Source organism: Pelodiscus sinensis, chromosome 2 (assembly GCF_049634645.1).
Source record: "Pelodiscus sinensis isolate JC-2024 chromosome 2, ASM4963464v1, whole genome shotgun sequence".
NCBI lineage: Eukaryota > Metazoa > Chordata > Testudines > Trionychidae > Pelodiscus > Pelodiscus sinensis.
In genome coordinates, this window is record NC_134712.1 from 194158792 (window position 1) to 194180865 (window position 22074).

The 22074-nt window shown below is 42.8% G+C and overlaps 1 protein-coding gene across 4 annotated transcripts in view; it reads left to right on the forward strand.

The window, feature by feature from the left end:
* Positions 1-3785: 3785 nt before the first annotated feature.
* Positions 3786-22074, forward strand: part of ANKRD28 (ankyrin repeat domain 28) — a 234980-nt gene continuing 216691 nt past the window's right edge. For 3 of the 4 annotated variants that reach the window (XM_075922126.1, XM_075922123.1, XM_075922124.1), the window contains exon 1: positions 3786-4019. Coding sequence is in view for 2 of the 4 variants with exons in the window: in XM_075922123.1 (XP_075778238.1) it covers positions 3993-4019 (27 nt within the window). In the remaining 2 variants the exon portion in view is untranslated. The remainder of the gene's footprint in view (positions 4020-22074) is intronic. The other variant, XM_075922127.1, reaches the window with a different exon arrangement.

Sequence of the window (22074 nt, forward strand, 5' to 3'; positions counted from 1 at the left end):
AATAATCTAGTGTTTGGAATGGGGTACTGGAAATCAAGTCGTCTTAAACTGTATTCCTAGCTCTGTCAAGTGACATACCATGTGTAAATCACTTAACCTTTCTGTGCTTGTTTACTCACCTAAAAAGTGTAAAAGTAATAAATGCCTATTGTGCAGGTTTTTTGTCAGGTGTAAGCTATGTTTGTGGAGTGCTTTAAAATCCTTTGAAAGATGCTATATTTATAAAGAACTATTATCAACAAATGAAACCAATCACAAAAATTGTTAATATAGTACAAACAAACTCATAAAATAACTAAGTGATTGGGCAACAAAATGGCAAATGAAATTTAATGTCGATAAATGTAAAGTAATACATATTGGAAAAAATAATCCCAACTATACCTACAATATGATGGGGACTAATGTAGCTATAACTACTCGAGAGAGATATTTTGGAGTTATTGTGGATAGTTCTCTTAAAACATTCACTCAAAGTACATCAACATGGCAACATTATTTCAAATTAGGTAGTGTTATTTCAAAATAACTATGTCCATGTCTACACAGCAGGCAATTATTTTGAAATAATGTCGAAATACTGTCAAGCTGGAGGACTTCTTACTCTGACTCCTGTAACCCTCACTGCATGAGGAGTAAGAGAAGTTGGAGGAAGAGTGCTCTATTTCAAACTAAGTGCTGTGTAGATGCTTCCAGTTTAGAAATAAGCTATTTGAAAATAAGCTACGCAATTGATGTAGCTCAATTTGCATAGCTTATTTTGAGTTAAGCCCTACTGTGTAGATGCAGTCTCTATATAAAACCATGGTACTCCCACATCTTGAATACTGCGTACAGATGTGGTTGCCTCATCTAAAAAGAGATACATTGGCAATTGGAAAAGGTTCAAAAAAGGGCAACAAAATGATTAGGGGTTTGGAATGGGTCCCATATGAAGAGAGATTAAAAAAGACTGGGACTTTTCAGCTTATAAAAGAGGAGACTAAGGGGGGATATGATAAAGGTTTATAAAACCATGACTGATGCGGAAAAAGTGAATAAGGGAAAGTTATTTACTTGTTCCCATAAGAACTAGGGATCACCAAATGAAATTAATACGTAGCAGGTTTAAAACAAAAGGAAGTTTTTCTTTACTCAGTCAACCTGTGAAACTCCTTGCCAGATGCTGTGAAAACTAAGACTTTAACAGGGTTCAAAAAAGAGCTAGATAAATTCATGGAGGTTAGGTCCATCGATGGCTATTAGCCAGGATGGGTAGGAATGGTGTCCTTAGCCTCTGTTCGTCTGGAAATGGATGACAGGAGAGGGATCATGTGATGATTACCTGTTATGTTCACTCCCTCTTGGGCATCTGGCATTGGTCACTGTCAGAAGGCAGGTTACTGGGCTAGACAGACCTTTGGTCTGACTCAGTATGGCCGTTCTTATGTTCTCTTATACGTGAGGCTTCTATGGAATGTTTATATATTCGGTCCCCTTATGTCTTTCAAATAGAGCACATATGTTCCTGTTTCAAAAGCTATGGATAATGTTACATATCATGGAGTAACATTTCAGTGTGGGGATTTACCATGAATGGAAGAAATAAGGGTTGTGAATGGTTAATTAGTTAGCCTCGCTCTTAATGGGTTATAGTGATAGAAATGTATCTGTGTTAGTCTAGTGTAGCTGAAACAAAAAACAGGACTATGTAGCACTTTAAAGACTAACAAGATGGTTTATTGGTTTAATGGGTTAGGCTTAACAGTTCTGGTTAACCAGTGGGGACTGGAGCAGCTCCCCTCCTGCTGCAGACAAGGTGCTGCTCCAGCTCCGTGGGGTTCACTGTGGATGAGGGGTGCTTAAATCTGGCCGGAGCAGCCTCTGTTTAACCAGCTAACCAATTAAACAGGATTTTACATCTCTTCGAGGGATGTAAACAGATCCGTGCACACACATCTAAAAGTGTGCCCGTAGGTGTTGCTATTTACAAAATTGGTTATATAAAGGTGGTGTTGAATTTTCTAACTTTTGTGGATTCAAAACCCTAATGTTATCAGTGTCACTGTTTATTTTATTTATTTATACATATATATTTCAAATCCAAAGCCCTTTCAAAATCCTGTTAAGGTTGCTAAGAGACAACTGTATAGTTATCTACCATATCATTTACAAAACCAAAGCACTTAAAAAATAGAATACAATTTAGGCTGACAAATTATATAATGTTTGCTATGCAGACAAGAAAAGTTTATTTTCTTACATACAACCACCTTAACGTTGATATATGCAGTTTTGAAATGTTATATGTATTATTTCTGTTTTTAATTTGGGAATGAAATTATTTAATTCTTAAGTAATACACTATCAAATGAGAAACAATAATGTATTTAATGTATTTAATCAGTACTAAGACTGATTTCTTGAGAATATAGTTTATAGAATTTAATAAGAAAGCATAATGAAATATATATGAAGTGGATAGAAGTGGCATCTGAAGTTGAACTACATGTTATTTTGTCTGTAAGTATTTAATATGTATATGCCACAATCCTGCAAACACTTATGCTTGTCCCATTTACTACACATTTACTTAAATTTAAGCATATTAAGTATCCAGGACCAGTCTGGCAATTTGATTAATTTTCTAAATACTTTTGTGCTTACTGATGAAAGAAGAGCAATAATTTTAGTACCTGTGCTGACTCTATTCTTGTGAGAATTATGAAATTTATTTTTTTTGTGTGAAAACTTTTTTCTATTTGAGAGGCCTCTTACTCATATGACTTTTGTATGCGTATTCCTATCTCAGCGTTTTGTTAGTACCTGAAAACTTCTTTTACTCTTTTTATTTTCATTCTCCAGAAATTTTTTCAGTGACCCCCAGCAAAAAACTGTTGCCCACATTCACTAGGTGAACTGATCTGATGACATGGACTCAGGAGCCATACAGCTTTATCCATTACAACCTCACCGGTTAACTGCAACTGGTGAGCCTCACCCATCAAGGACGAGGGTTACCAGTGAACACCTGCCACTGAGATTTTGCTGCTTGCCCTGGTCCCATTGCCCAGGGCTGTCTGAGCCCCGCTGCTCAATGACACGCTGGTTTTCTCAGTTTGCTGCACCCCATAAAGGAGCTCGCACCCCCTAGGGGTTTTTTGGCACCACTGAGCATTTCTTCTGTTCGCTCTTCCCAACGGACCAGAGCACCTTGCAACGGCGGCGGGGCAAACGCGCGTTCTGGCGAGAGAACTCTGGACGCCGGGGGAGGGGGGGGGGGGTTCAGGGAGAGAAGGGGACTGTCCGGCCGAAACGCGAGGCGCGGTCACCCTGCTGAGGAACCCCCCGCTGCCAGGTTCACACCTCGGCAGCTCAAGGTCGCTGGGGCAGCGGGAGGCGGGGCCCAGGCCCCACGTGAGTCGCAACGTCGGGGCGGAAGGATAAGCCCGCAGGCGGCGGCGGCGGCGACAATCCCGGCGCCTTCGGGGTTTCCCCCTCAGGAGGCGCGGGCGCTGAGAGGGAGGGGGCTACTCGCACCCCAAGCTCGCTACCCCTGCTCCACCGCCCCCCTACCCGCGCCTGGCCCGCTGTACCCCGCCTCTCCACGCTTTCGCGCCAATCACAGTTATCGCCCCATTCCCGGCCAATCGGCGCTGCCCTTACTTCGCCCCGACCCCTGCCCGCGGCCCAATCAGCGCTGCCCTTGATGGTGAGTGACGGTGGCGGGGGCGCGGCTTGGATGCCGCCCTCGTTTAATTCCGGAAACTGCCTGACAACGACGCGGGGGCGGGGCAGAAGGGGGCGGGGCAGGAGGGGAACTCCCCCCCTCACCTCCACGCGCGCGTTTCCTCAGGGCCGCAGCTCCCCCGTCGGCGCCCGGTACGGTGCCCGAGGTGGGCGGGGCGCGGGGCGTGGCCTTGCGCTCAGGCGGATCGGCCCTAGGGAGGTGGGGCAGCCGGAGTCGTTGGCGGCTGGAGACGGCGGCGGGTGGTCGGTGCGGCGGCCTCGCCATGGTTTTCCTTAAACTCCGCGAGCAGGTGGGTGCGAAGAGCGGTGCAGCGGCCGCCGCCGCCTCCCTCCTCCAATCCCGGCCCGGCCGCGCCCCCCTCAATGGGCGCGTGTGGCAGGCTGCAGGCCCGGCCCGGCGGCTGCGGCGGGGAGGGGGCTGCCGTGCCCTGTGAGCGGCGGGGCTCAGTGCTCGCTGCCGCCGCTTCGCCCATGTGCTCGGTGCGCGCGGGTCGCTGTTACCCTGTGAGGGGAGCGAGCGGGCTCGGCGCAGCCTGCCCCCTTCCCCCAGGTAACCGCCCGGGCCAGGCCGAGCAGGTGGGCGCGGGTGTCTGCCCTTGCCCGCTCACCCCCGAGTAGCTATCCACATGCCCGCTCGCCGCCCTCCGTTGTGCGACAGTTTCTAAGGGGACTAAATAATACGCTGCTATATGCCTGCCTTTGATCATGATCACTTTAAAACGATACCTACCTAGTGTGGGATCTGGCTCTGATGTCCCTGACGCTCTGGATGTCCGCCCTGCTGTAATGGCGTGCTTATGCTCCTGACTATCGCACCACTCCGATTTTGTAAAATGCTTTGGAGAAGGAAGGTACTATGTGAGTGGAGAGTATTGACAGCGCTGTAGTTCTGTGTCTCAGTCTTGCCTGTTTCCCACATAACACTTCCAAGGTTTGATCTGTTTTCTCCAGCTGTACAGCTAATGCGCTGTTTCAAGGCCTTCGTTTCATGCCTTGGCTTCTGCAACCTCCTCCTTGCTGGCCTTGACAAATCTCATTGTGTTCCATGTACCGAGTTAAAATGCTGCTACAAAGATAACTTTCCTGGCTTGTTGCTTTGACTACATTACAGACCTTGGTGTCCTTTTATTGGCTCTCTTCTCCACCCCATCAAACACAAACTACTTGAATTTGCTTCTAAGGTCCTCGTTTTTTTCTTAACTATCTCTTTTTTTTAAAATACTATAGCGGGTCAGCATCTTCTCACTATGTTGTCCTCTTTAAAACAATCTGCTGTTTTATCTTAAAAACAAACCAACCAACTAACCCACAATATGGTGGCAGTGGTGAAACAGCTGGTGAGCTGTGGACACCAGTTAGCATGCTAAGCAGTAATCTCATCATTACATTGCACTTTATATATTTGTATCCACATCCACCATATTTTACATTTAGAATGTAAGATCTTTCAGGCAGGGACTCTCTCTGCATTTATTCATACATTGCCTAGCAAGATGAGGCTGAGGCTGCTGATAGTTTTTATCAGTCATGATTATTGTTAGTAAGTTAACAAATTAAAATGTAATTGAAGACTGGAAATTAAGACCCAAGTATATTTAGTATTCTCAAGTTTTAGTTTTATGATCACTTGTATAATTTTTTTCCAGCTCAATAGAGAAGGCTGATTTTTTTGTCTATCTGTATGTGATATATAAGCATTTCTTTTTGCTAGAGATTTTACTTTCTCAGGTATATATGTACAGTATGAACTAATTTCTAGAGCATTAATCACCTTAGTACATTAGCATGCAAATACCTGTGAATTTTGTCACTTTGCACCGGGCAAAATAGTGTGGTTGGAGCCTGGCCATTATACAAATAATAATGTGGATAAATTAACAGATTTATGGGAACATTTGTTTGCATAGATATGTTATAAAAGTATATCTTCATTTTCAAAAGAGCAATGGATGGAAACATTTTGAAAAGGAGCATTTAAAAGGTAGAGTTGTGTAGTGTTAACTATTGAGTTCTAGCTATCCTTGAAATCAGTGCATGAAAACTTGGAAGATGGTGCCTGTTGCTATGGTGTGTAATTTTTTAGCTCAGTTTTTTGCAATTGCATGCATAATAGTTTAAAAATAATTATTATTTTAGTAAGAAGAATATTTGGATATACTGCTTCTTAGCTAAATGAAGGTTTATGAGAGGAAAGATTTTGCTCATTTGCTAGCTGGTGGCATGAGGCTCTTACCTGGCTGTTCAAACAGCCATCTTTTGGATTGGTCTCTGTGATTTGCTGTAATGTCTCATTTTCCCCATTTAGGGTTTGGGATGCCCTGCCAGTTCAGTGCCTTATTAAAGTATGTTAGGTTTTTTGTTTTAAATTGGCATTAACTGTCCCCACCGGAATATAAACATAGTATTTTTGGGGGGAGATGGTGTTTGAAGGAAGAAGTTATTCTAGGGTACCAATTTTGGAGGAGTTTCAATTAATCTTTTCTAGCATTTGCTCCAAAGCTATACAGTTCAGCATTTAGCACTATAAATTGTGGTTAGAGTTAAATCTGTTCATATATGAAGTTGTTGTGATTTTTTTTGATTCTTGTACTCTTCCCTGTGAAAATACTATGATGATTTATCAAGTTAATGGAATTATATATATCATAATTTATATATCACAGAATGATGGTAATAGGTGCCTAAAGCAAAAAACTGAATACCCTGACTAGTTCTGTTAGTAGCAATCAAGCTAAAGGGTCTGCTCTATCACTTGTTAAGAAATGGCAATTCTGTTAAATTCAGTGGATGCTGGGTCAAATTGCTATCTATCTTGTTCTTTGTTCTAGGAGAAATGCACTAATTTCAGTCTAGTTTTTGCTGGATATCTTTCTAGATTAGTTAATACAAATTAGTATGTATGTCAACTTTTCTCTAAATTTTCAATCCTTAATTTTTATTAAAGCATGTACTTATTCTCCTTCAGTGATCCTTCCTTAGAAGACTCACATGTTTATAGTAGAATGGGAGGATGTTTGTACTGTTGATAATCTTTTAGGGATAAAGAACTTCCATTTCTAGAGTATCACATATGCACCTCCTACAAATACTAAAAAAATTGTCAGTCCGAAACAAGTTTTCTTAGAAACTTTTCTTTAATCCTGATGTGGAGGAGTTCTGCTGGGCCATCACTGAACCAGCATTTCAATATAGAATTGTGTGAAGGAGATATGTTCAGAATTTACCATGTGAAAATGAGGTCACCAGTCTTCTGCTCATTTTAAAAAAATAACCTTGCTTCTCTTTGTAAGAGTGAAGATAATCTGTTACCCTGGCAGAAGACTGATCAGCTATGTACATTAGTTGTAGTAATTTACAACAAAGTGAATACTACATTGAAGTTATTTGTGTGCTGTTAGAGACACTGTGTTTTACTCCAGTGATGGCTGCCCATCATTGATGGTCTAAGTGATTGCCATGGATTGCTGTACAGTCCACTTAATAAAAATTAAATGAATGCAAGCTCATTTTCATTGTTAGCAGAGATTGGTAACTTTCCCTAGGCAACAAAGCTAGAAATTTGACTTGCTTGTTTGGACATCAGCCTGTTGGATAAATGTTGCAAAGCACTGTGGATACTCTTCTTAGCTTGTCTGGGTTGCGGGTTATTTAGGTTTTACATATGACAGTCTTGGGTTGTGTTATTGAGAAGGGATGTATGTTAACTGTGTAACTACCACTTTATTGTCCAGCGGAACAAACAATAGAAAAGAAAGGGGTTACAGGATGAAGGGAACAATAATAAGATTATACAAACCATTAGCATACACAATTTGATTGTTCCTTATCAAGATTAGTTTGGGTTTCTTGGCCCCTGTCCTAGCTAACATTAGTTAATGCAGAAGTGGGTCTTGAGGACATATTTGGAGGATGAAAGGGTTATGAAGTCATTCAATGCATAATGTGTCAACACTTAGTCAGAAATCCCTACATCATGATATTTGTTGAACCCTGAGTGAAATCCTAGCCTGTGTAAGTCAATGGCAAGACTCTCACTGACTACACTGGGGGGAAAGGGAGGATTTCATCCATAGAACAGGCTGGACTGTTGAGTTCTAGTTGAGTTGTTATGCTATGACGTCTGAGTTAGAATTTGATCCAAAATGTGTTCATAGCGGTTTTAGAGTTGTAGTAATTTAGGCTCAGATCCTGCTTGTGATGAATGTAGTATACTTTGGAAATGTGTAAACATTTTTCTCTTACAGCCAAGCACATGATGAGAAAACAACTTGGTGTTTTACTTGCATAGCAGAGTATCTGCAAATCACTGTGGAAAGTTGATCCTTTGGATATATTCAGTCCTTTCTTAGTTCCAGTCCACTTGATGTAGGTGGAGGAGTACAATAAGGGTGTTAAAATACATTTATTTTTGTCTTCTGTGGGAGGCAGCAGTGTGGGGATGGGGCATATGCTGATACAGAGGCAGCAGCGGCGGGGGGAGGGATGGAAGTCAGTTACTCCTGGAGAACTAGTTTGAAGGCTGTCTCCCTGTGTGTACTAGCTTCCCCCCACCATGCTGCCGCCTCTGTATCTGAGGCAGCAGTACAGGTGAGGGGGTACAGGCAGCTCCATGGAAAAGCCGACACTCCATAAGTACTGGCTCCTGCTGCTGCCGCTGTGGAGGCAGCAGTGGGGAGCGGGGGTGTGGGAGGTGGCTCTGCGGGAGCCAGCATGAATTGGTAGCCTGTTAAAAATCTGGCTCCCTCCTCCCACTTTCCTTCTGCTGCTGCCTCTGATAGAGAGGCAGAGCAGGGAAGATTGCATGTAACCATGAGGGTTACCTGATGAGTTCAGGCCCATTGATTAACTGTGTACATGGGTGCATGTTCACATCCGTACTGAACAAACAATGTGCTTACTTTATGCACCTTGCTGAGAGGCATTCTAAACACATTGGGCACCAGCCATTGTGTGTCTGTTTTTTGTTTTTTGCTTTTTGTTTTGTTTCTGTGCTCTACCCATTGCTCTGGTGAAAGAGTGCCACATTTTAAGAAGTGGGTCTGACCCATGAAAGCTCATCACCTAATAAACCATCTTGTTAGTTTTTAAAGTGCTACATGACTGCTATTTTTTGTTTTACCACGATCAGACTAACATGGCTGTCTCTCTTTTACATATTCCAAGCTTTTTCTAGAAATCCTTAATATTTTTCTTGGGTAATGGTTGGTATTCATATCTGCCACCTCCTCAGAAGTGACAATACAATATACTGCAATCAGCAATGCTTAATATCTGTTTAATAGAGTTTTAAACCCTAGCTTCATTAATTCCCTGTAGTGTGTCTGATCAGAGTGGAAATCTGTTTTAACTTTTTAAATTAAAGTAGATTATTTGTAGTTGCAGTTTACATCCTGTTATGCTTCAATTCATGCATAAAACTTCCTGTTTGTTAATCTGGTAGCTTTGTTTAGTTACTAAGAGAATATTTGAATTTGTGGACTTGTCTCATAAAAGCCAAATAGTGTTTTCTATAGCCTTTAGGATTCAGTCATAGAAGTATTAAGAAACCATTAATATATTGTGCAAGGAAGCAAGAGTTTACTTGCCCTATGATCTAAATTTTACACAGTTCTAAAAATCTTAAGATTAAGTGTGCATTTACTAGAATGAATGTTTTGTCCAATATTGCTTATTTTAAATGGGTAGTCAAATGAGTTTTGCAGAGGTTTTTAATTTTGGAAGACCTGCAAGACAACATTTTCCCCCAATAATCTATTATGTCTGTACATTTTAATTTCAATAATCTTGTTTTGCTGAAACATTTGGAGACCTCTTCCATCAAAATCTATAGCCACACATCCTGTTCCTTTTTTGGCTACAGGATACTTGTGGCAAAACTTGTAGTCTGACCACAATACTTCATTATAACTGTAAAAGACCTTGAAGATATTAGTACTTTAAACGATCCACCTCCTGGTTTCTTTTTTCCTACCCAAGGTGAGGGAGAAGGTTAAGGCCTGGGATTGTGGCCATTGAAGGCCATACATACTTGTCAACATAGTAAACTTTTCTATTGGACTACTCCTTTAGGCTATGTTTAGGGTGCATTATTTCCCAGAAGTCAATTCTGCTTAATGGAATAAGGCAGGCAATAAACAGTGACTCTTGTAAGTCCTTGAACAGTGGATTGTCCTGGTTTTTTAATTGTTCATTTATATCTTTCTCTTAGCTAAGATGGATCTTATCCATTTAGCAGTTAAACAAATGTTGGCAGTGTCATTGTGAACACTGAATGCTTACATGGTTGCTATTTTCATTTAGTGTTAAACTTTATTCTTGGCATGTGTTTGAAAAAAATATTAACATCCAAACTAGTTCCTTATTGGACTAGGAAGAGGAAATTGTGTCATTGGGATAGGAGAGAGGGAGAAGAAGTCTGTTCTGACAGGCGGGGGGAGGGCGGGATGAGGGGGGGATGAAAACACGTTTTCACTCGTGTGTGTAAATATCAACTTTTGGAGAATTGTGTCTCTTATTAGATTTAAGAGGTTGCAGTTGGGTTAAAATATAATCTAAAATACCAGGCAGCAGCAAAAATAATCCCAACAACAGCTGCCCTTTCAATTACTTAAGAACCTTTTTGGTTGCTTTAAAACACAGAAATTTCTCCATCCCTTTAAAACTTGCATATAGCTACAGTAGGCCTCAAACACATCAAAATATTTTCTTTTCTTAGTATTTTCCTCCAGCTATGTGCTGATTGTTGACTCTTGGATTCAGAATCCATATGCATTGATAAGAAGATTTTGGGGCTTAAAAAAACCTATTTATTTGGGAAATAAAAAAAACTCTTCCCGTGATAGAAGAGAAAGCTGATCCATCTTAGTACATAGAGCTCAAGATTGCTTCCATGCTGTGATCCTTTAAATTTTAAAGCTATGAAGGAGTATCTAGTTATCACAGGTCTTTACTGTCTTTTGTAAATATACCCCAATGTGATGGAGGATTTTGAGAGCCATTGACTTGGAAACAAGTGTATCTTCTCAATGAGAATTTTTTTTTAAAAGTGAGCCTAAACAAAGCCCTGAGTTTGCAGTCTGATCTGCAGAGCAGATCCTGTTGACCTCAGTGGGGCAATTGTGAAGGCATAAGGCAGTGGTTCTCTCAAACTTTTGGCCCATGGACCACGTGGCTCAATGCAGAACTTTCCGCAGATCACCAATTACAAAGGGAAAAACTCTGTTAATTACATAATTGTGTCTGAGCCATTTTGCTAGTGCTGCAAATGTTTAAAATGAAATTTGGTAAACTAACATGAGACAGTTAAAAGACTTAATCTGTGTGATAATTTAAAGTAAACGAAAGTAAAATATTAATTTCTTTCTAACACACAAGGTTTCAGTGTTTTCTTTGACAGGGGGAGGTGCTCAGTTGTTTCTTCTCCCCCTCCCCCCCACATAGTGGGGAGCCCGCTTGTCATTTGCCCTTATCCCATCTCTGTGTCATGGGATGGGTGTGTGTGTGTGGGGGGGGCGGAATTGAACCAGTGATGGTGCAGGGGGGCTCCCTGGGATTAGTGTAGCTCCCAGCCCCACTGTCTGGGGAGTCCCAGGGGAGGTAGGGGCCTCCCTTTCCTCTTCCATGTGCTGAAGTTCCAAGCAGGCTGCCCTGTACCTCCTCCCTCCCCTCAGGTGTGCAATGAATGCTGGTATGAGGGGAAGGGGCATTAGGAGCAGCCTGTAGTGCATGAGTCACTCACAAACACTGGTGACTGACTCTTGCGGGGCAGGGAAGGGGATAGGAGGGAAGTGGGGCGCACGGCTTGAGCCTTCTTGCGGTCTGTATCACCAGCTCCTGTGATGAGCCAAATGCTGTACCTCAGCTGAGTGCAGCTGCTCGGGACATTCGAAAGGGCCTGGTGAGCAGGAGCCGAAGCTGATGCTGCAGCGTTGTGGCTGCACAGTGACCACCAGGCTGGGGCAGCAGCCGTGAGCTCCCCTTTGTGTGCGTGTGTGTGCGGGGGGGGGGGGGGGTTGAACTGGAGCCACTAGTGGTCCATGGACCATACTTTGAGAGCCACTGGCATAAGGGTTCATTTGTGCAGATTGAAGGTTTACAGATGTTATTAGTAGCCAAGGATCTGGAAACACGGTAAGGCGAATCAAACGGTCATGCCAATGAAGAGCTAACTTTATAGAAGCTTGTAAGAAAAATTGCTAGTATCTGCTGGAGTCTGAGAATCACTGTGAACTTTGAATTATCAAACTGTCCCTCCTTCCTGTACTGATATTGACATCCCCAAAACTCTGTTCCTCCATTTCAGGGATGGGGGATCTTGCTTGCCTGGATCCAGCTCCTGAGGCTTGTTGCTGTCCTCCCTCCTCCCTACCCCCCTCCCCGCCCAGAACTGGGGAGCCTAGCTCTGCTGCCGCTCCCCCATGAAGCTGGAGCGCACAAAATCTACTAGCCTGGGGAAGGCTCTGGAATGCAAAGGGAATATGATCAGTCGGGGCAGTGTCTTCTCAGTCAGGGACCACATCAGTGAGGGGGTGTGGCTTTTTTTGCTTTTCGCTTGTGTGCAGCCCCCAATTGATTTTTTTTTTTTTGTGGATCAGCGGCCCCCAACCCTAAAAAAGTTCTCCACCCCGCTCTATTTACCAGACTGCGAAGAAAGTCAGCTACTAACGTGCTGCACTTCTTATACATCTTCCGCTTTCTGATCTTTCAACATTTGGCCACAGTCTTTTTCCTAATCCACTCAAATTCTGCGAAGTCAAACTGCTCGTGGATATAATCTGTTTTCCTGTTCCTGCCAACTTATTTGTACCATATTTCTTTTATTTTCCTCTTGCTTTTATTTTTATTTTTCCTATTTCTGGAACTTGAGTGGGAGATTGAAACTGCCTTAGTTATAGTGGCTAATCGCTTTTACAAAAAGTTGTAGTATAACTTATGTAAACAAACACCATACAGACAACTCGTACTATTAAATTATTTGGCATATTAAAACTGCAAGTAAATCTAAATCATGGGTTCCCAAACTGGGGGGCGTGAAGAAATTCCGGGGGCACGAGGTTAAACCCCCCCATCAAGTTTTGCTGCCCCAGTCGGTTCCTTTTTTTTCTCAATGAGTTTTGCTGCTTTTTTTGGGGGGGGGGGTGAGGGTTTCTCAAAAAGGGCATGATGCTGATAAGCTTGGGAACCACTGATCTAAATAAAGCAGTGCCTCTCATTTGAGTGCAACTAGTATCTTGTTGTATACCCTGTAGGACTTCTAAACTTCAAGGTTAAAAGGGGCCATTGCAATTATTTAATGTAATTCCCTGCATATTATGGATTACAGAAACTCCTCCATCCAATATGTTCATTACCTCTGTCTGAGTTCCTGAAGCCCTCAAATCTTTTTTTAAAACTTCAAGTTATATAAAATTGAACATTAACTCTGGTTCTCCAATATTTTGGCCCGTGGACCACCTGCTCAATCGAAACCTTTCAGTGGAACCCTGGTTGTTAATGGAAACTCACTGTTAATTACACTTGAGTCATTTTGTTAGTGCTGCAGCTAGGGAGAACTGTTTAATTGTGATTATTAAACAGATTAAGCTTTAACTTTCTCATATTTATCATGGGCAGCAGGTTTAAAACAAATAAAAGGAAGTTCTTCACACAGCGCATAGTCAATCTGTGGAACTCCTTGCCTGAGGAGGTTGTGAAGGCTAGGACTATAACAGGGTTTAAAAGAGAACTAGATAAATTCATGGAGATTAAGTCTATAAATGGCTATTAACAAGTTTAGGTAAGGAATGGTGTCCCTAGCCTCTGTTTGTCAGAGGGTGGAGATGGATGGCAGGAGAGAGATCACTTGAGCATTACCTGTTTGATTCACTCTCTCTGGGGAACCTGGCATTGGCCACTGTCGGCAGACAGGGTACTGGGCTGGATGGACCTTTGGTCTGACCCAGTATGACCATTCAAACTTCATTTTAAATAAACTAAAGCATTATGTTCAATACAAAAGTTTTCAATGGTTTTTTTTAATTATGGCAGGTGTGGGGAACCTTTTTTGGGTCGGGGGCCATTGACCCACAGAAAAATCAGCTGGGGGACCACACAAGTGAGAAGCAAAATAAACTCCTCCAACCCTCCCCCCCCCGCCCTCGCTGATGTGGCCACCAACTGAGACGGCTCACTCTTCTGGTGCTCCAGCCCTATGGGGCAAGAGACAGGGAGGACTGAGGTTCAGGGCTTCTCGTGGGCCAGATTTACTTTTCTGGGGTTCCAGAGTCAGTGGATTTTATGGCCGCCCATTAGGCTCTGGGGTGGTGCCAAAAATGAGGGGATAAGTGTGCAGGACAGGGCTGCCAGTGAATGGGATAGGGATGGGAGGGAGGGAGGTACAAGAGCAGACTTTGGTTAGGATGTGCCTGGGGATAAAGCGGGGGGGGGGGGGGGGGGCAGAGTGACTGAGAGGTTTCAGGGAGATGGAGGGCATGATATCCTGGTAGGAATAGGGTTAGGGTCTGGGTGGCTCTGGGTGGGGAGAGAGGCAGGGAGGGAAATGGGGGGGGGGAGGGGCAGGGAGGCTGGATGCAGAGGGTGGGGCAGATGGGTAATGCCTGAGGTTTCCAGCTTTGCTGGAATGGGATCTGGTTATGGTGCCCTTAGGATGTGGGCACTAAGGCAGCTTGGCCCCTCCCCCCAGACCGAGTCCCTGTGGGTGCAAAGCCCTCAGCCTCCACCTGTGTTCTGGGGGGGATCTCAGCCCCAGAGCTACCTCCTCCCACTGCCACTGGGCCCTGTGCAGCCCAACCTGCAGCCTGTCTCGTGGCAGCAAATGAGGGATGTACTGCTCTTACCATGGTAACTGCGAGCTCAGAGAGTGTAGGTGAGGTGGATGCTCAGCGGCAGGTGGGACTTTGCCATGGAGGTGGTATGGGGCCACTACTCTAATTCATACCAGTAAGTGACTGAAGCCCTATGTTGCTGCAGAATGTAAAATCCACTCAGGGTCTCTGCCAGTCTGACTTGGGTGAAAATTCCTCACTGACTCCAAATATAGTGGCAGATTAGATCCTGATCTGTAGATAAGACCCACCATCCAGACAACTGGGTAAGAAACCCTGTAGTAACTAGGGATGTTAAATTTAGTTTAATCAACTAACTGACTAGTTGATAGATTTTTTTTTTCCATCGACTAGTTGATTATTTAATAAGTGAGGGAGCTGCAATGGGGTTAGCACCTGGCCCTGGGAACTAACCCTGCTGCGCCTCTGCCTTAAAAAGCAGAAGCACAGAATCCAGGACTGGGTATGAGCTGGGATTCAGCTGATTCCAGGCTTGTGCCCTGTCCCCACTACCCCCCTGCTTCCCCTGCCCCCTGCGGACACATTGCTGGGGGAAACTGGCTTTTAAGAGGCAGCAAGGGGGGAGGGAAGCAACTAGTCAAGGGATTAGTCGACTATTTGATAAGTTTTTGCTTATCTGATAGTCAACTAGTCTCTTACATCCTTAGTAGTAACTCAGAGCTCTGTGTATCTAGTGTTCATCGCTGGCCACTTTGTATATATTTGCAAATAGCAGTTGTGGATAGGTTATGTGCAGTTGTTGGCATTCTCATTGTCCTATCCCTTTTGTAAACTTATCAAGCTCCGTCTTAAAACCTAACTACTTTTTAGCCTCCACTACTCTCTTTGGAAGTCTGTCAGGATTTCACTCCTCTGATGGTTAGAACTTGTCTAATTTCAAGCCAAAATGTGCTAATGGCCAGTTTATATCCATTTAGTTCTTGTCAACATTAACCCTTAAGTAACTCTTTTTACTCCTTGGTGTTTATTCCACTGATATATTTTTAGAAAGCAATTGTATGTCCACTCAACTTTTGTTTTATTAGGTTAAACAAAAATAGTTCCGTAAGTCTCCTCTTTGTAAGGCAGGTTTTCCATTCTTCCATCTAAACCAGAATGGAACTAGATGTCTGACATTTTAATTTTAAAATTGTAGAGCAGTTGTTAAACTAAGGGCTGTGAGAAAGCTGATGGGTTCAGAGGTCATGTGAATCGATAGCAGTGTTCCCTCAAAGCTGTGCAGGAGCACAGCTTCACACGTGATTAATCAGCCCTGCTCAGTCAGGTCCATGCCTGCAGCTCTGAGCCTCTGACTGGGTGGGGCTGATGAATCACCTGTGAAGATGTGCTGCCCCGCAGTTTAGAGGGAACGCTTTTGGATAGAGACAGTTCTTAGGGGAGGATCTAGTAATGGAGATTCTCTATTTCCTACAAAGAATGGAGGAAGATAAAACTAGGAATATGATCTGGCTAGAAAAAGTCTGAGGGATAGCAATTAGGCTGGATCTTTAAAAACAAGGGCTATGTCTACACTGGCAGCTTCTTGCGCAGAACATGTCCACATTGCCATGTGCGAGATGTGCTTTTGCACAAGAGCATCCATGGCAGTGTGGACGCTCTCTTGTGCAAGAAAGCTCTGATGGCCATTTTAGCCATAGGGCTTCCTTGCGCAAGAAACCTCTGCCGAGTGTCCACACTGCCCTCTTGCGCAAGAGAGCTTATACCTGTTAGAAAATAGTGTAGCTCTTGTGCAGGAAGCCCTCTCTTACCATGCTTTACTGTAAATCTTCTTGCGCTAGAGTGGGTGGTCAGTTTGGATGCTCTGCAGAAGAATGGCTGTTCTTGTGCAATAACCCGCCAGTGTAGGCATAGCCAAGGAGTCCTATGGCAACTTAGAGACTAACAGGTTTATTAGGGCATAAACTTTTGTGGGTAAAACCTGCTTCATCAGATGAGTTAAGTAACTTTTTTTTATTATTTATTTATATATGTAATATATACCTCTAACTTCCACTCCAACTCATCTGATGAAGTGTTTTACCCAAGAAAGCCTATGCTGTAATAAATCTGTTAGTTTCTAAGGTGTTGCAGGACTTCTTGTTGTCTTAGTCAAATGAGAGTCCATTTAATTACATCTTGTAATGGTAGATACCCAGAAAATGACAAGTTTTTAAAGTGCTTATATACAAAAGCTGGAAGTCTAAATAACGCGTTGGTGAACTTAGAGGGCCTTGTATTAAATGAGGATACTGATATAGTAGGCATCACAGAAACTTGGCAGAATGAGGATAATTAATGGGACACAGTAATGCCAGGGTGCAAAATATATGGAAGGACAGAACAGGTTGTGAAGGTGGGAAAATGGTACTATATGTGTGTGTGGGGGTGGGGGAGGCGTAAAATCAAATGATTTTAAAATCTGAAATGAACTACGTATCATAAATTCTCTATGGATAGTTATTTCATGTTGTAATAATAAGAATATAGCAGTAGGGATAAATTACCAGCCACCTAACCTGGGTGATGACAATGACTGAAATACTCAGGTAGATTAGAGGTTACTTAAAAAAAAATCCTTAGTTGAAATCCCCCATTATTATCCCCATATTGCCTGGGTATATGTCCTCTCAGGATGAAGTACAGAGATGTTTTCTTGACATCTTCAATGACTGCTTCTTGGAGTAGCTATTAAGGTGGATTTGATTTAAATCAGCCCCCGAAATAATTGATTTAAATCAAGTTTCTCACTGATATGTCACTTTTCTTCAAACAATGGTATGAATTTGATCACTGTAACATGTTAATTTACAATTCAGTACAGGATTTTACAACATCTCAGAGGGTATATTTTGTGTAACTTTTTTAGATAACTTGATTTTTATTAATTTAGGAAATAATACATAATACTCATCATTACTGAGGATGGCCGCATGTAGTCAACTATACGATTAACCAGTAAGCTTAGGCTTATCAGTTAATCCTGTTGCCTATATGCATTTCTCCCCCCTCGCTGCCTCTGTATCTGATACAGAGGCAGCAAGGGGGGGAAGCAGGAGCTGGTGCTGGGCAGATCTGGCTTAAAAGCCAAATTTCTCCTTCCCCTGCCCACTCCTGAGTTCCAGCTCTGCAGTGCCACCTGTCCCCCTCCCTCTGCTGCTGCTTCTATCAGAGGCAGCAGCGGGGGGAGAAATGCATATAGGCAACAGGATTAACTGATAAGCCTAAGCGAGGCAGCCCCTGTCCACAGTAGGCCCAAGCTCCTCTTGGATAGAGGCTGCCCTGCCTCCCACAGAGCAGCCTCTGTCTGCAGACCGCCTGGGCCACTGTGGACAGAGGCTGCTTCACGGCAGCCTCCCCTGCCCAGCCCCTTTCCCCAGCATATGACACATTCACCCAGGGATTGAACAAAGACATGTCTTAGATGGGCCATTTTATTAAACACCCAAATGACATCAAAAGCAAAGTATTGGGCACTTACAGCCCACTCTATTAGCTTTATTTAGCATGGACACTTTAATTGATAGTTTCCCCCCTCCCCCCTTTCCTCTCTTTTTCTGCTATATATTTGTACCCCTGGACCTGTAGCTCCGTGTGTGTATCTGAAGAAGTGGGTTGTGCCCACGAAAGCTCATGATGATATAGAAATATCATGGATATCATCGATATTATGAAATATATTGTACATATATTTTAGTTAGTCTATAAGGTGCTACAGGACCATTCATTATTTTTTCAGTTACAGACTAACACGGCTACCCTTTGAGATCAATGAATACAATGAAACCTCAAAGTTACAAACAGTTTGGGAATTTAGGTTTTCCTAACTCTGAAATATTTGTAACGCTGTACAAAACGTTATGGTTCTTTCAAAAGTTCACAGCTGGACAGTGACTTATTAGAGCTTTGAAACTTTACCGTGCAAAAAATGCTTGTTTTAACCATCTTAACTTAAAATAAATATAAAAACAGTTTCCTTATTCTGTTTTTTTAATTTTCCATTTTAAATGTGAACTACTCTTTAAACACAGCACTGTACTGAATTTTGCTTTTTTGTCTCTGCTGCCTCATTGTGTACTTCTGGTTCCAAATAAAGAATGATGTTGATCTGTCAATTTGTAATTTTGGTGTTTGTAACTGAGGTTCTACTGGACAAGTGTTGACGTAACATTGGTATTCAGTCTGAGACTACTTTTTACAATGCTGCCTTATAGGTGTGCTGAAGGGTCATTAATGAGGATGTGAAAGACACAGTGATAGAAGGAGAGTGATTATTAATCCTGTGAAACAGAAACTGACAAATGGGACACCAATAATTAACTATAGCTATAAAAGAAGAAAATCTGGGTTGACCGCTTTCTTTGGATAAGAGATTATTTTGTGCAGTGTGAGTTGGAAAAGGTGGTTTTACATAAAAGCAGACTTGCCTACAATATCTGATTAAAAGAAAATAATCCTGAAAACTTAAATATGGCAAAGAAGCAAAATCTGGAGTAGTTTGCTGAGCTGAAGAAAGTGACAAAAGTAGAAAGGATAATCTGTAAAAGTATACAATTTTGAGAAACCACAGACTACCTGTTTTGGCTGCTTATGCTTGAGGAATTAATCTCTGCAAACTAAGTGACATGTTTGATGAATGTTATGCTGTTCCTAATATTGTGTTCACTTCTTGTATAATATGCAGCATGCTTTGTGATGTTTCTAACAGTGTTGCAAAAAAGTCAAATCTTTACTAAGGTAAACAGGATATTTGAAGTAAGTGATTTGTGTGCGCAGGAGAGTGTTCAACAAGGGCTAGCACAAGGGAAATGTATAAAGAACATAGTAAATAAAAGGATAAAACAGGTTGGCAAATCAGGGCATGAAAATATGGCTTTTGGGACACTTCAAAACTAGAGCTGCAATTTTGGTGACTAGCTAGCCAGGATGGGCAGGGATGAGAACATGACCTATGAAGCCAGGCTTCATGAACTGGGCTTGTTTAGTTTGGAAAAAAGAAGATTAAGGGGGGGACATGATAGCGGTTTTCAAATATCTAAAAGGGTGTCACAAGGAGGAAGGCGAAAATTTGTTCCTCTTGGTTTCTGAGGACAGGACAAGGAGTAATGGGCTTAAAGTGCAGCAGGGGAGGTTTAGATTGGACATTAGGAAAAAATTCCTAACTGTCAAGGTGGTCAAATATTGGAATAAATTGCCAAGGGAGGTGCTGGAATCTCCCTCTCTGGAGATATTTAAGAACAGGTTAGATAGACATCTGTCAGGGATGGTGTAGACGGAGCTTGGTCCTGCCTTGAGGGCGGGGGGCTGGACTCGATGACCTCTCGAGGTCCCTTCCAGTCCTATTATTCTATGATAATTCTATTGTCTTGTTTGCTAAAAGTTGGGGATGGATCACTTAATGATTACCTGTCCTGTTCATTTCCTCTAGGGTACCTGGCATTGGTCACTGTCAAAAGACAGGATCTTGGGTGTAGATGGACCTTTGGTCTGATCCAGTATGACTGTTCTTATGGTCCTCTTACTTAAGTCTTCTCATAATTTCAGCCTGCTGTGAAAAGCCAGACACTTTGTGCTTGTTGAAAGGGAGATGACCAAGGAAGAATAAGAATTTAAGAGGAGGCATTGTTTTAATGACAAACTGAAATTGTTGGAAAAAGAAGGGTGAAATGGAAATTTGCTTAAACTTTATTTTTGAGGCTCAAGATCCAAATTAAGGGTTGTAATAGCATTGGCAGCAGAAGACCCATTCATCAGTTGTCTGTACTTGGGTGGGGAGGGAAAATTAAGTGGCACATTGTGTTCGAACACTGAGATCGGAGAGGAATCTACAGAGCATTCCTATTATTGTGGATTGGACTTGTATGGCTGCTTGGACTGTGTGGTGGCATCAGCATTTGGACATTCAGCACTTCACACTTTTCTTGTTTTAGGCTGTTTGCAGGTTGGGCATGGCCATTATGGAGTGGGGCCTGGAACTGCCTCGCGGGGCAGATCAAAGCCTTAGGCGGGCTGGATCCAGCCAACTGAGAGGCTTTTGCCCACCCCAACTGTAGACCATTCCAAGTCCTATACTCCTGCCAGCATTTGCACAGGCTGGGAGACAACCAGCTGCAGTTACCTTCAGGATGACCAGCCACTGCATGAACTAACAATAGAGTGTCTACAGCCAAAGAAACCCTGGTTCTCAAGCCTAGGAGTCCAAAGCTGTACTGTTTAGCCCTGGTTGAAATGCTGATCAGTGTGAATTTATTACTCAGCTTGCCTCTTCCTCAGTGAGGAGAGGATATGCATAATATGCTTGTGTTTAAACCACAGTAAGATTTTCCCCAGATCTTCAGTAAAAGGTACACTAGTTTAAATTTAAAAATAAACAAGTTTATTAACTACAAAAAGATTAAGTGATTGTAAGTGCTAACAGATCAAAGCAGATTACATAGCAAATAAAATTGCAAACTCAGCCTAAACTACTATATTAGATATGAATTAGCAATCTCTCATGCTGGCTGATACAGTTCATCAGGTTTCTATATACTGCCTATAATAATCTTTTAGCCTGGGATCAGCACTTGCCCCAGTCCAGTCTGTTTCTCAGGCATTTTCAGGAGTTCTCTTGTGTGGGGAGTGAGGCCACTTGATGATGTCACGCCTGTCTTATTTATCTTTAATATATGCTGAGAACTCTTTATTTCCAAATCCGTTCTCAACCCTATTTGTGGAAAATACAGGTACTCAAAATGGAGATAAGTATCACCGTGGTCTGGTCACATACCCTAGTAAGTCATAGCTGTTATTACGTACAGGCTGTCTGGAGCGTTCTCAGGAAGGCTCACGAGGCGCAGGGTAAGCTTCTCTGAAGGTCTGTTGTTTTTCCCAGTGGGTAGGTCCTTCACATCCAACTATCTAGACCAGGGGTCCCCAACCTTTCGGGGCTGCTGAGTGCCCGGGGGCGGGCTGGCCCAGATCATTCTGTGGGCGCATATAAATGACCTGGCAGGCGCCGTGGCACCCGCAGGCACCGCCTTGGGGACCACTGATCTAGACCAGTGGTTCCCAATCTTTTTGATACTGGGGACCAGTAAACCCTTTCACAGCGTTGGGAGGACCGGTAACATTTATTTGCATATTCATTAAGCAAAAGATGAATATTCAAATAAATTGTTTCTGGTCCTCCCAAAACCCCCAGTGCCAACTTTAGCAAAGCTTTTGATATAGTCTCCCACAGTATTCTTGCCAGCAAGTTAAGGAAGTATGGATTGGATAAATGGACTGTAAGATGAATAGAAAGCTGGCTAAACTGGGGGGGGGGTTAGGGGGGGCAGGATTTCCCAAACTTTAAATAGTTGGAACTCCGTTTTTTTCAGTACCTTTTTTTGCAGCCCAAAAGTGTAAATGCATATAAAGTGGATTGAGACAGGACATGTGGGCTCTGGGGTGTGAATGAGGGATTTGGGTGTAGGAAAGAATGAGGAGGTGCAAGCTCTGGGAGGGAATTTGGATGCACGAGGATGTGGAGAAGGGATGCTGG